General features: G+C 44.0%; 1 protein-coding gene across 1 annotated transcript in view; it reads right to left on the bottom strand.

Annotated features, from left to right (window-relative positions):
* The window catches only part of PIGA (phosphatidylinositol glycan anchor biosynthesis class A), a 42,472-nt gene that overhangs the window by 12,095 nt on the left and 17,461 nt on the right, over nt 1-12,916 (bottom strand). The window contains exon 2 of the mRNA XM_032620270.1: nt 4,199-4,278. Coding sequence (XP_032476161.1) covers nt 4,199-4,278 — 80 coding nt within the window. The remainder of the gene's footprint in view (nt 1-4,198; nt 4,279-12,916) is intronic.

The following is a 12,916-nucleotide window of genomic DNA, read 5'->3' on the forward strand; positions in this document are numbered from 1 at the left end:
TAGTCCGTAGAAGGTCTGGAGCTAATACATAGGACGTTTTCGGAAAAGCACACTGGTAGCACCAAGGAGGGGCGCTCGGAGAGGTAGGGATGTGACCCTGGAGAAAGGAGCGTCATGAAGACATGGCGATGAGTCAGGCACTGGCTGATGTAGGTGTGAACAGCAGTGGGTACGGGGAGCGGGTGACAGAGTCCAGGGTTGGGGGTGTTAGAAGTGGATGTGGCACAGAAGGATGACGCCCAGGCTCAAGAGTAGAAAGTAAAGGGCTTCCCTGGTGGCGCAGTAACCTGAGAGTCCGCCTGTCGACGCAGGGGACGCGGGTTCGTGCCCCAGTGCGGGAAGATCCCACGTGCCGCGGAGCGGCTGGGCCCGTGAGCCCTGGCCGCTGAGCCTGCGCGTCCGGAGCCTGTGCTCCGCGGCGGGAGAGGCCACAACAGTGAGAGGCCCGCGTACCGGGAAAAAAAAACAAACAAAAAAAAAAACAAAGAGTAGAAAGTAAAATAGATGATGCCTCTGGGGTTCCTGTGCCTGAGTAGCCGTGATGCTGACTGCCAGACCTCCACTGCCTGCCGAGCTCTCCGCAGGAGCAGAGGCTGGAGCCGGGGGCTTCCCCTATCGCTCCTCTCCTTCCCCAGATCCGAGCGTCTCCGCCCAGTCCTAGCACACTTGCCCTCCCCATCGTGCCGTGCTCCACCTTCCTCGCCTTGGAGTCCATTTGACAGACGCCAGGCTCAGCCTAGCTGCCGGCCAACTTCATGCCCTGACTCTACTTTGCCCTTACCGCTTGCCCCCATGATCACCACTTTCTATCTGTGAAAGGATTTAGGTTCTGCCAGGACCCAGCCGAGTTCTGCTTTTGATTCTCTGCCTCGTAACTACCTGCTGAAACGCTCCAAAACCTAGTGCAAGACCCTGGACCCCAAACCCCAACCTAAGTTCCCAACCCCTCCCACCAGACCTCCATGGTGCTGGCTGCATCCCTCCTGTGGCCGGCAGCTGGGACTGCCCACTATTGCCAGTCCCATCGTCATCTTAGGGCCTGTTTGTGCCTCCTTGGTCCTGTCCATGTTTATGTCCTGAATATGACGTCATTACTCCAGAGCCGTGCTGTATATTTACAATTGGATATCTAATACAAGGAGGTTTCTTTTCCTCTTCCCATTTATAATTTCATTTTAAGAAAATAAAGAAAAAATAAGAGCATTTTAAAAAATAGTCCACAAGGAACTCCCTGGCGGTCCAGTGGTTCGGACTTGGCGCTCTCACTGCCGAGGGCCCGGGGTTCAATCCCTGGTCCGGGAACTAAGATCCTGCAAGCCCCGCGGCGTGGCCAAAAAGAAAAAAGTCCACAAGGTGGCAGCAGTGTGCTAAAGAAAAACATTGATCCGATGCAAACTCTCAAGAATCCCTGGAACTGTACAAATGTAATGCGGGACAGGCCTGAAAGATCAGCTAGAGTGACTCACTGCCATTGCGGGTGAGAACATGGGGGAGCAGAGAGTTCAAATTACTAAGATTTGAGGTTCCCCTGCTGTCGGTGACAGCCAGTGTGATCGGCAGAAGCTCCTGACCCTTGGTTTAATGTTTTGCTCACAGCACACCACACTGTCTACACGTAAAATAGAGTAGAAAATAAAGGAGAATAATCCATTTTTTACCAGTGTGTAAGGGTAAAAAAGTGGGGAGGTACTAAGAAAAGGCTGAAGAATTCTCCATGAAGAATGCTCTTTACACGTTGAAAGACACTATAGAAACCAACATGCTTACAAAATACAGTTAAAAATAAAGAAGTGCTAAGAGCAATGTGATATCCTGGACTGGATCCTGGAAGAGAAAAAGGACCCTAGTGGGAAGATTGGTGTCGTCTCAGTAGTCTGTAGTTTAGTTAACGGTGTTGTACCAATGTTAATTTCTTATTTTTGACTAAAGTACCATGGTTATGTATGATATTAACACAAGGGGAGGTTGGGTGAAGGGTATGCTGGAACTCTGTGTATTATCTTTGCAACTCTCCTTTAAAAGTATTCTAAAATTAAAAATTTTAAATACTAATAAAAGTATTGAGGTTGGGGGCCAAGAAGAAGGAGCTGAAAGCAAGACTTTTCACTGTGTACCTTTTTCTATCATTTTAATTTGGAAACTATGTGAATATGTCACATATTAAAAATAATCAAATCAAATAACAGTTTAAGTGCTTCAAGACAGAGGAGGAGGAGGTCGGAGGAGGAGGGAAATAGATGAGGGAGATTAAGAGGTACAAACTTTCCGTTGCAAAACAAATGAGTAACGGGCATGAAATATACAGTGTGGGGAATATAGTCAATAACTATGTAATCTCTTTAGTGACAGTAACTAGACCTATCATGGTGATTATTTGGAAATGTATAGAAATACCGAATCACTATGTTGTATAACAGGAACTAACATAGTGTTGTAGGTCAATTATACTTGAAAAGCAAACTCATAGAAAAAGAGATCAGATTTGTGGTTACCAGAGGTCGGGGGTGGGGGGCGCAGTGGGGAGAAGGAATTGGATGGAGGGAGTCAAAAGGTAAAAAATTCCAGTAGAAGATACTAGGGATGTAACACAGCATGATACAGCATGATAGATACAATTAACACGGCTGTATGTTATATTATGAAAGTTAAGAGAGTAAATCCTGAAAGTTCTAATCACAAGGAAAAACCTTTTTTCTATTTCTTTACTGTTAAATCTATACGAGACAATGGATGGCCACTATATTGTGATAATCCTTCCATGATGTATGTAAGTCAAATCATTATGCTGTACACCTTAAACTTATACAGTGCCGTAGGCCAATTATATCTCAATAAAACTGGAAGGACAAAAGTCAAACCAAGTAAAATTTTAAGTGCTTACAAATAAATAAGCAAGTGATAAAATCAAGTGCAAAGTCCATTTGATTATTACTGGCAGTACTGTTTTCCTTTTGCCTCCACTTTTTTAAGAAGTAACACAACTCATAAAGGAGAAAGCAAGAAAAGGCACACACATACACACAGAGAGAGAAAAAGAGCAGTGTGTCCAGCTGTTTAAATTTAAAATAAGGAAGCCAGGTTTGGTAGTAGCTAGGCTGTGGAAAAAAGATCTAATGACTTACCTCCTCTGTACACACACACAGACTCTAAAACAAAGTAAATGCACCGTGTACACTTTCATTCATCTCACAAATATTTACTAGGCCTCTAGTCATTATTCATGGTGCTAGGGATACAGTCATAAGTAAAAATAAATTAGCTTTAATAACTAAGACTTGAAGAAATCTTCCCAAAGGAGTAAGATTTACCCATTTGTCAACCTATTTCAATGTTTGCTTTTGAAACAGTGGATCATCAGGGTAGGCAGCCTCTAAGATGGTTCCCAGGGATCAAGATGGATCCTGACTCCTGGTATTGGCTCACTGGTGTAATCCCCTCCCCTTGGGCATGGGCGGGATTTACTGACTCCCATCTAATTAATAAAATACGGCAGAAGCAATCAGATGTCACTTTGGAGACAGGTTATGTACTGAGACTTCCTTCTTAGACCCTTCCTCATGCTGTCTGTGGAGGAAGCCAGCTACCATCTTGTGACACAGCCCTATGGAGAGGCCCAGGCATCAAGGCATTGAAAATGGCCAACAACCTCATGAGTGAGATTAGAAGCAGATCCTTCCCCTGCTCAAGCTGTAAGATGACTGCAGCCCTGGCTGGTACTTTGAAGCCTGCAAGAGACTCGGAGCGAGAACCACCCAGCTAAGCTGCTCCTTGGCCTACAGAAACCATGAGACTCTAAGTGTTTGTTGTCTTCAGCCACTGTGTTTCAAGGTAATTTGTTACAGAGCAATAGCTGACTTATGCAACTTCAGGGCTGCTGTTACTAAGGCACACTGGGAGAGAGCAAGGTGAGTTAGTGCAACACAGGTTTGAGGGCATCCCCCATCGGCCTCACAGGGAAACTTTTTATGAAGCAAAGGGAAACCTAGAAGGGGGAGGTTGGAATTGGGCAGAAAACCAGCCAGCTCCCCAAGGAGGGAGAGGCAGGAGGAACAAATACCTGGGAGAGGATGCATCCATGTAGAATGGCTGTGCTGGGAACCAGATGGGGCCAGCAAGACCCCTGCTGCCGTCAAAGCTGATCGAGAATGCTGCTTGATTATAGCACAGGCACCAAGGATCGAGTCTTTCGTTTACTCACCTGTGCAATTAACGTTTTCAGGGCCAGTAGGCGCCCCTGAGCTGCCGCTTCATGAAGTGGAGACCGATCGGCCCAGCAATCTGAAACACACATCAAGCTCAGAGTCAAGGTCAGGAGTCTTCTTCCTCCAGCTTGTTCATGTGCCCACCCACTGTGAGAGGAGGTCTGGCGGAAGGGGAGGGGAGCTGGCACCACGCATCAGGTTCTCCGGTCTGCCACTCGCAGGGTGACCAGCCACTGAGGATACAGTCCATGGGCGTGGAGAGGGAGCACAGACCATCTCTCTGGCTTTAGGGGGCAGTTTTCATAAGGAATACACTTCATTCAAATAAATACTGCCGGGGCTTCCCCGGTGGCACAGTGGTTGAGAGTCTGACTGCCGATGCAGGGGACACGGGTTCGTGCCCCGGTCCGGGAAGATCCCACATGCCGCGGAGCGGCTGGGCCCGTGAGCCGTGGCCGCTGAGCCTGCGCGTCCGGAGCCTGTGCTCCGCAGCGGAGAGGCCACGGCAGTAAGAGGCCCGCGTACCTCAAAAAATTAAAAAATAAGCAAATAAATACTGCCCAGTGATTGAATCCGATAACTCTGAATAGGCAAAATGAAGGGCAAAGCTGGTCCATGAACTTCCCCACTTTCTTCTTTCCCCTGCCTCTCCCCCTTCACCCCTACCCTAAGACATCCTGTATGCCAGGAAGGAGACCCTAAGGGGTCAGGGAAAATGGTTTTGTTCGAAATTCCCTAGATAATTCTTTGATTTTGGTAATGAAGCCGGTCTGTTATCATAATGCAGAATGTTGTTTTTCAGATGACGTAATCCTCCAAGAGTTTTTGGCGGGCAGTCAGAATGTGATGGCTAAGCACTGGGCCAGTCCTGCCTCAACCACTATCTCTGCCAAAATGGGCAAGTTACTAAAATCATTTGAACCTCAGTTTCTTGATCTGTAAAGTGGGGGAATAGTGATCTAGTATTTAGCAGGTTCTTCGGTCTCTAAGTAGGCCAATAAAGTATACCCATGATGTTAGGTGCTCAAGAAAAGTTATGATTAATAAGTACACGTGGTAGGGTAGCCCTCTAAGGAACAGCCTTAGAACTGCCTTACAAATGTATATTTCTTGTTAATTGCTTGTCAGGAAACAAGACTAACAAGCTTAAGTGTGCACTTGAGAAGTAAGCTTCTATTAAACATGCCAAAGGGCAATCATTTGTTTTGGAAGAAAACCTACAATGGTTTGCAAAATTGGGGCGTTCTTCAAAGTATAACTGTGCTCTTCATACATTGACCAGCACGTCATACGGTTTGGGTTTAACACAAAAGGCCCATCTTATCACCTTTTTCTAGGTGATTTGGATGGTGCTAAGAATTCAGGTTTTCCCATACCTACAACCTTGACAAAAACAATCCCAACAAATACGGAATTATGTGAACTTGAAGTAGTGTGTCCTCATGGAGAGACTGAAATTTTCCAGTGGATGAGAACCAGGGCTCTGAACATTTCCATAAAAGCTCTTCTTACATTGAAACTCATTTTTTATCTTCTCTAACCCTCTGGGTTTTGAAAAGGGAGAAAGCTAGAATGAATTCTACAGGGTTGGATTGAAATTGGAACAATTAGAGCAACTGGTATGAAAATGTGATTTTCAATATATGTGTGTATATGGAAAGATGGTGCCTACAGAAATATCTATGGGCTGAAGGTGGGATCTGGTGACCCATCTGGTTCTCTCTCTACAGATATATCTATATATCTCTACCTATAGACAGATATATAGATATATCTAGATAGACAGAATAGCACTGTATACGGAGAAACCAGGACAAACGTAAGATGGGCCGCAAACATCTTGCCAGAAACTAAGGAAGTGCTCAATGAGCGATGGGAAATGTCAAAAAGTACAGAAGCTGCCTTGAAGGGGCTTCCACTGGCCAAATACGGGACGATTTGAGCATGAAAAGAAGTCATGATTATACCCTAGCAAATAAAACAGGAATCTATAAGGCCTCACTGATACAAATGAATATATAAACAGGGAGAAGAGAAAGCTCTTCCTCATAGTAGAACGCCAACTTCAGACACGTAGGAGAAATAATAGAATCGGCCTCAAATTATCTCCCCACAAAATAATTACATAGTTATCAAGCGAACAGGGGTAATTGTACAGTGGAACGAAATGGTAGGCACCACCTTACCCCGGGGATCAAAATTAACCTCAGGAGCGATGGAACCAACTGACACAGTGTGCCATCTGTTGGAACACAATGAGCCACATCACATACTACTGGAGGGAACGCAGTGAAAAGAACACAGCGTTGCTGGGAATATTCCTGCTCAAAATGCATAGTCTGAATCTAATCGTGAGGACACCTCAAACCCACTCAAACTGAGGGATGTTCTCAAAACTAATTGGTCTGTAACCAGATTGAAGGAGGCTGATGAGACACAACATCTAAAGGCAACATGTGCCCGGATTGGATCCCTTTGCTATCAAGGATGTTAACCGGACAGTTGGATAAACATGAATGGAGTCTGGGCAAAGAGAAGTGGGAATTCTTTGTACCACTTTAGTTCCAAAATAAAAAGTGTGTATCTATCTATATCTAACTATATCTGTCCATCTATTAATCTATCAATCAATCTATCTAATCACTGGTGAATTGCATACTTCTGATACGTAGAATACTTTTTCTAGTAAGAAAAACGGACAACAATTTTAACCTGAATATATATTGCGTTTGTATGTCCACTTGTTCCTGAGTCAGTTAAAAGCTGATGAGTGGAGGATTTTTCAACCTCTTTGGACATTGATCATTTGCATAAGTTAGGAATAATGAGATAACGTACGCACAGAATCCTCAGTAGTCAGCCTTGGTTTTCTTCGACCACATCTCCATCCCATTCAATATGAAGTGTGCGCCAGATGAGTCGCCCTCTCGCCTCATCAGGCTTGGAGAGGGACAAGCACCGGGTTTGGAAGGACGGTCTTCCCCCATGGATGGCAACTCAGCGCCCTGACCAACCTAAGAAGCAAACCCACAGCTGTGGCTTTGTTATTCTTTTGTTCTAACAATAGCCAGCCAACTGAGTCACCTGAAGGTACTCTTAAGTATTTGCTTCACACCAGGACTTAAATGGCAACTTGCTATTATTAACTTAGAACAGCAACATGAAATGGCTTTATTATTTCTAAAACTTGCCTCCAAGCGGGCCGCGGTGTCCCCTTTCCTGCTGGGAAGCAGGCACCTTAACCACGATTTCATCCTGTTTCTAGTAACTTTCTGTTACCCCTCAGCCCCCTAAGACCCACGCCATCCGTACACACGGCCTGGACAGATCTCTCAAACATCACGCTGATGAAGGCGGCCCTGCACAGAAGAGGATGTGCCAGATGACTCCACTTCCATAAAGTACAAAAGGGCCCGACTCACTTCGGGCGTTCGGAGTCAAAAGTACCATGAGAAGGGGCAGGGACTGACTGGAGGTGGGTGGGGTGAGGGTCATGCTGATAACGGGCAGTTTCTTGTTCTTGGGAGCTGGCACTCCATGGTGAGAACTCACCCAGCTGTCCGCTTTGGGGTTTGTGCACTTATCTGTATTTATGGCATACTTCAAGAAAGAGATTTCAAGGCCACCAGGCTACTGGTCAGTCCGCTTTAAAACTGTCATCTCCACTCCTCTGCCCACTCTCAGGGCAGGGAATGGCCCCCTCTCCGCCCAAGGAAGGGCAGCATGTTCTCAGTTCCTTGTTGAGGTGCCAACAGCCCCTCTGGCGCCGTGGGGGTGGGGGGAAGCGAGAGGGATGGGGAGATGTCTCCCTAGCGGCCTGGAGGAGGGGACCAGTCCTGTGCACTCGGCCTCAACTGCACGTCTCACACCCAGTGCCTTTCCTACGCACTGGCACTTGGCCACCTCTCCTAGTGTCCCCCATCAGTGCAGCATCGTCCGATACCCCCAACTCCCACCCCAGGCTTCCGAGGTGGACGCAAGTGTGCAGGCCATCTTCTGATCCAGGGAGGGAGAGCGAAGGGTGGGTGGTCCTGGGCTTCTATTTCCTCGCCACTGCTTTCCAGCTCTCTTTCTCCCTATCTGAGGAGTCACTTTGAGAACACACCCCGTTCTGGTTTTAAGAACTACTGGTTTTTCTATCCTGCCCATCCTCCTGGTAGATTGACTTGTTGGGGGGGTGCCTTCCTACATCCCCCTTATCTCTGTAAATAACATGAAATAAATCAATTGGATCGCCTTAAATGTGGAAGTCATTTCGGTTTCCCAACTGGAAATAAAGCCACTCTCCTGGAAGTCACCTTTCCGGTCACTCCGTTTCCCAGCACTTGCTTCAAAGGACCTTGAAGGGTTTTCACACAAAATACTTTTCCAGAAACTCTGCCACGGTGGGCTCTTCTGTTTTTCTATTCTGATTCCCAACACACAGCCTCTTGCTCTTATCATTCTTGTTTTGCAAATTGGAGCTAATTGCGAGAAACTGAGGATAAAAGTCATTTGGCGGCTAGGGAGTTTTTCCATTCCTTTCAGGAAATATGTATCTAAGATCTCCAAATAAATGAAGGCTGAAGTAGCAATCAATCCTTCACTTCTAAGGCAGTCTATTTTGAGTTATTTGGCACGCTGCCTGTGTCACAGGGCTGCAGGCACATTTTGAAGATCGTTTACTGTACAAATATGTTTACTTGTTCCTGATGAGGTGTATGGAAAATGTTCAAGTACATTTTCATTCCCCCCTTTGACTTTTTCTCAGAATGTGATTTATATCTCTAGTTCTCAGGCTCTCTGAATAACAAATTCATGACACTGTCGAAAACCATAGATTTCAATAACAAAATGGGTTCAGATGGAATATGGGTGTCTGAGCTCCAAGAATTCAAGATAAAAATCAATTATTATTTTGAATTTTTTTTTTTGCAATTTTTACCCTAATTCCAACAAGTATTTGAGACGACTGGTTTATTTATTTTTTTAACTGCCTGACTGGTTATTATCTCCAGTGCCCATGAAACAATCTTTATTCGCTTTATTCAAGTTCCAAAATCATATGAAGGAATATCTTCTCCTGTAGCACTTATCAAAAAAATATAGAAAATTCAAATTTGAACCAAAATATAGGCAAGAGCCTAACAGAGTTAATGATATCTTAAGTAAAATAAAGGTAACTGGAAAAAAAACATATTACAAGAAATCTCCCAAGGTATCAAAAGTATTCTAATACAATTGAGTTAAAACGCGTACCCTCTACAACACTCAGCTCTGGCCAGGAGATGAACTACAGTCAATGAACATCTCTTTGTAATGTGTTAGAAAGAAGCTTCCTTTGAACCCATTAGGAGCAGGAGAGCTGAGCTGAAGATGACAGGTCGGGTGGCAGAGCCCCTGCTGAGTGCTGTGTGTCCCAACTTGGGAAAGCCAGCAGGCACCTGTAATATATAACCACTCAGAGGATGGGGGCACCAAGGCTTGAGGAGACAAGCACCAACACTGAACAAGGCGAGGTGGAGGACCGGGCAGGAATGGACCAAAGGAGGGAAAAAAACTGTCGACATGGGAAGGATAGAGAAAAGGAGTCAGGACGGTGAGTCAGGCAGAGGCGTGGCCATCAAATCAAGGTCAGTCCTTTGAATTTAGAAAAACAAGGACAACTGATTTTAGGCAAAACACTTAGAATAGAACTCTTTTTTTTTTTTTTTTTTTTTTTTGGTACGCGGGCCCCTCACTGTTGTGGCCTCTCCCGTTGCGGAGCACAGGCTCCGGACGCGCAGGCTCAGCGGCCATGGATCACGGGCCCAGCCGCTCCGCGGCATGTGGGATCTTCCCGGACCGGGGCACGAACCCGTGTCCCCTGCGTCGGCAGGCGGGCTCTCAACCACTGCGCCGCCAGGGAAGCAAAGAACTCATTTTTTTAAAGGGTACAGTAACTCCACAATCTCTTACCTGCAATTGTAAATTTCCCCCAGTTCTGAAAACCAAGTTGGAAACAAGCTCCTTTGGCAGCAAAACACGGTCAGGACTCAGGTTTAGCAAACTATTATTTTTAATTTGTATTTTCACTTAGTGTGAATATTGATATTTTTCACTATAGAAATATCAAAACGTTTGATCACAGGAGGAAGCTCCAGGTCCTGCTGGTAGTGCCACATCATATACGGTATACACGCTGTATAATGATTCTAGTATCCTCCAGACTCCGGAATCCTAAAACATCTGGCCCAAGGGCTGTCAATAAGAGATTATCAACCTGCATCTACACTTTATTTTTATCAAGTGTGATGACCAAGTCACTGTACTAAATGTAGCTTCAGTTCTGGCCAAATTAGCAAAGGTTGAAAAATCATACCCCACGTCTCTCGGGAGAGAGAGTGCCTGCAGAAACATCTATGGCCTGAAGGCGGGGGCCAGTGATGCATCTGGTGCTCTAGATATAAGAATATCAAGGGCCAATGACAATGTTTCAAACTTAAAAAAATATATATATTATTGACAAATTACACAAAGAAGCCGGAAAAAAACTAACTACAGCCAACCAAACATAGCTGAACTCAATTCTGATGAGTTATTTACAAAAGTAATAGTTTAAACCATAAAGAAAGTATCGAATGATGTACTCCAGAATATGAAAAATAACTTTCCAAAAAATTTTACAGCCAAAAAAAAAAAAAAAGATATTTAATGAGGGATGTGATGCTAGGTGCAGCTTCTAAAAGAAAAGTGCCAGGACATATGACAGGCTAAACTCTGCCCTGGCTGAGTTTTTTTTACTACCTCCCCTTGTTTTTTACAACACTGACGATAGTTACAGGAACAGAACATGCTACTGGACTCAAGAAAGTTCTGAGATTTTAGTAAGTCGATTAGCTGACTTACTGATTAAATGTCGCATATTTTCCCAACAAACATTCGTCTGACCAACAAGCAGCAAAGATAATTTCTGGTTTGAGTTGAACACTTAGACAAAATTTTGTTCTTGGTTTTTAAAATGTCTAGCTTTAAATATATATATATAGTATCTGTTAACAGTGTCAAAAGAAAAATCGCTGTGGGAATCATGTAAAAACCACTGTTTCTGGCGTATTATTGCCTAATTACAGAAAGCCTTATTTACCGAATCTGGATATACTCTCTACTATATACGTGTGTGGGTGTGTATATGCAGCCATCCTCACACACATACACATGTATATAGGAAGGAAATTAAACTGAGAAATTAACAGGCACTATTCACCCCACTGCTTCTTGTTAGTGATCATTGAAAAACACATTTTTGACTTTAGACCACCATGCCATTTGCGATAGAACACCATGCCATTTGCAGATTAAATGATTATCCTGGGAGCTTCAACAAGATACTTGAGCTAAAAAATGAGGGCGCTCTATTTATGAGAATTGTATTATGGCTCCAGGTTTTGACTCTTATAAAACTTGCTTAAGAGTACTTCGTTAAGGACCACAAGGGCAGAAATAATGCACACGAGAACCAGGAGAAAACGTTTTGAACACACCCTTGCTGATGCTGACTGTCGGACTCCCCTAATTTAAGCCATGAGGATGACGTACCTATGAGAACGTTAAAACTGTGATGGAAACGTCTAGAAAGCCCCTGCCCCTATTTACAAATTAAATTAGAAAACAGCTTTTCAGATTATGCTTAACTTGAAATTAAGGTTACTTTAAGTTTTTTTTTAAAACCAAGTCAAAGCGACATACCTCCCTGAAACGTGTGACAAATGTAATCCCCAAAAGAAACCTCTTTCCACACTCCGAGCCTTCTGCCACTTCCCGAAACTTCGGGATTCTTCTCATTTCCCCCTGTTAATTGAAGCATTCTGATGCTCTGTCTTTGGAGGTCTTACCTCTTCGGATAAGACTGCTGTTCCCTAGTGTCCTTAAAGCTGTCTGGTGTATTGGAATCACATAACGTAAGTCTATTTTGAAAGAGAATCCAGGGTGCAAGGTGAAATGGATACTAGATAAAGAATGAGGTAACCCTGGAACCCCTGCGAACACTAAAAATACACAGGGAAATTTGGAACTCTGTTTATGAATAAATACTCCTCTATCCAGTGGCAGTCCCAGCAGTAACCAAGATATCTGATTCATTTACTTTCGTAGCCTCTCCCTACAATTAACGTGAATCATTTCTTGAAAGAAATGGAGACTGAATTCTACAAAGCAGGAGACTTTAAAACGTTTGGACCAAAGGTTGGCGTTTCAAATTACAATAACCTTTGTTTGCTGTGCTTTGCATGGTGCTGGGCATAAATGGATTCAGTGAAGGGTTTTTTCCTGACAGTGACAAGTGGCTAAGCAATTCGAATTGCAAATGACAGCGCGCGCGCGCACACACACACACACCCACACACACAAATACATATATATATAGCATATATATTGCTGCTTTAAATCAAATTTATTGGTCATTCCATTTCCTGGGGAAAACAGTTTTGTTAGAATGCACTGCTAACATTTGATTACAAATATTCAAGAAGATAATCCTATAAAGTAATTCTTTTGTTAGCAGAAATGAGTTTTCCCAAAATACTCTTAGAAAGCCACTAATCTATTCACTTCTTAAATAATAACTGCTAATGAAACTACTAATTTGCGGAAAAGAAAGCTGAAAATCCTTCACAAATTGGTGCAGTCAACACCATTTGCTACTTTAAATAATAATTTTTTAAAACTACCCACTCAAAGCCAAAGTTTAAATAAAA

Source organism: Phocoena sinus, chromosome X (assembly GCF_008692025.1).
Source record: "Phocoena sinus isolate mPhoSin1 chromosome X, mPhoSin1.pri, whole genome shotgun sequence".
Taxonomy (NCBI): domain Eukaryota; kingdom Metazoa; phylum Chordata; class Mammalia; order Artiodactyla; family Phocoenidae; genus Phocoena; species Phocoena sinus.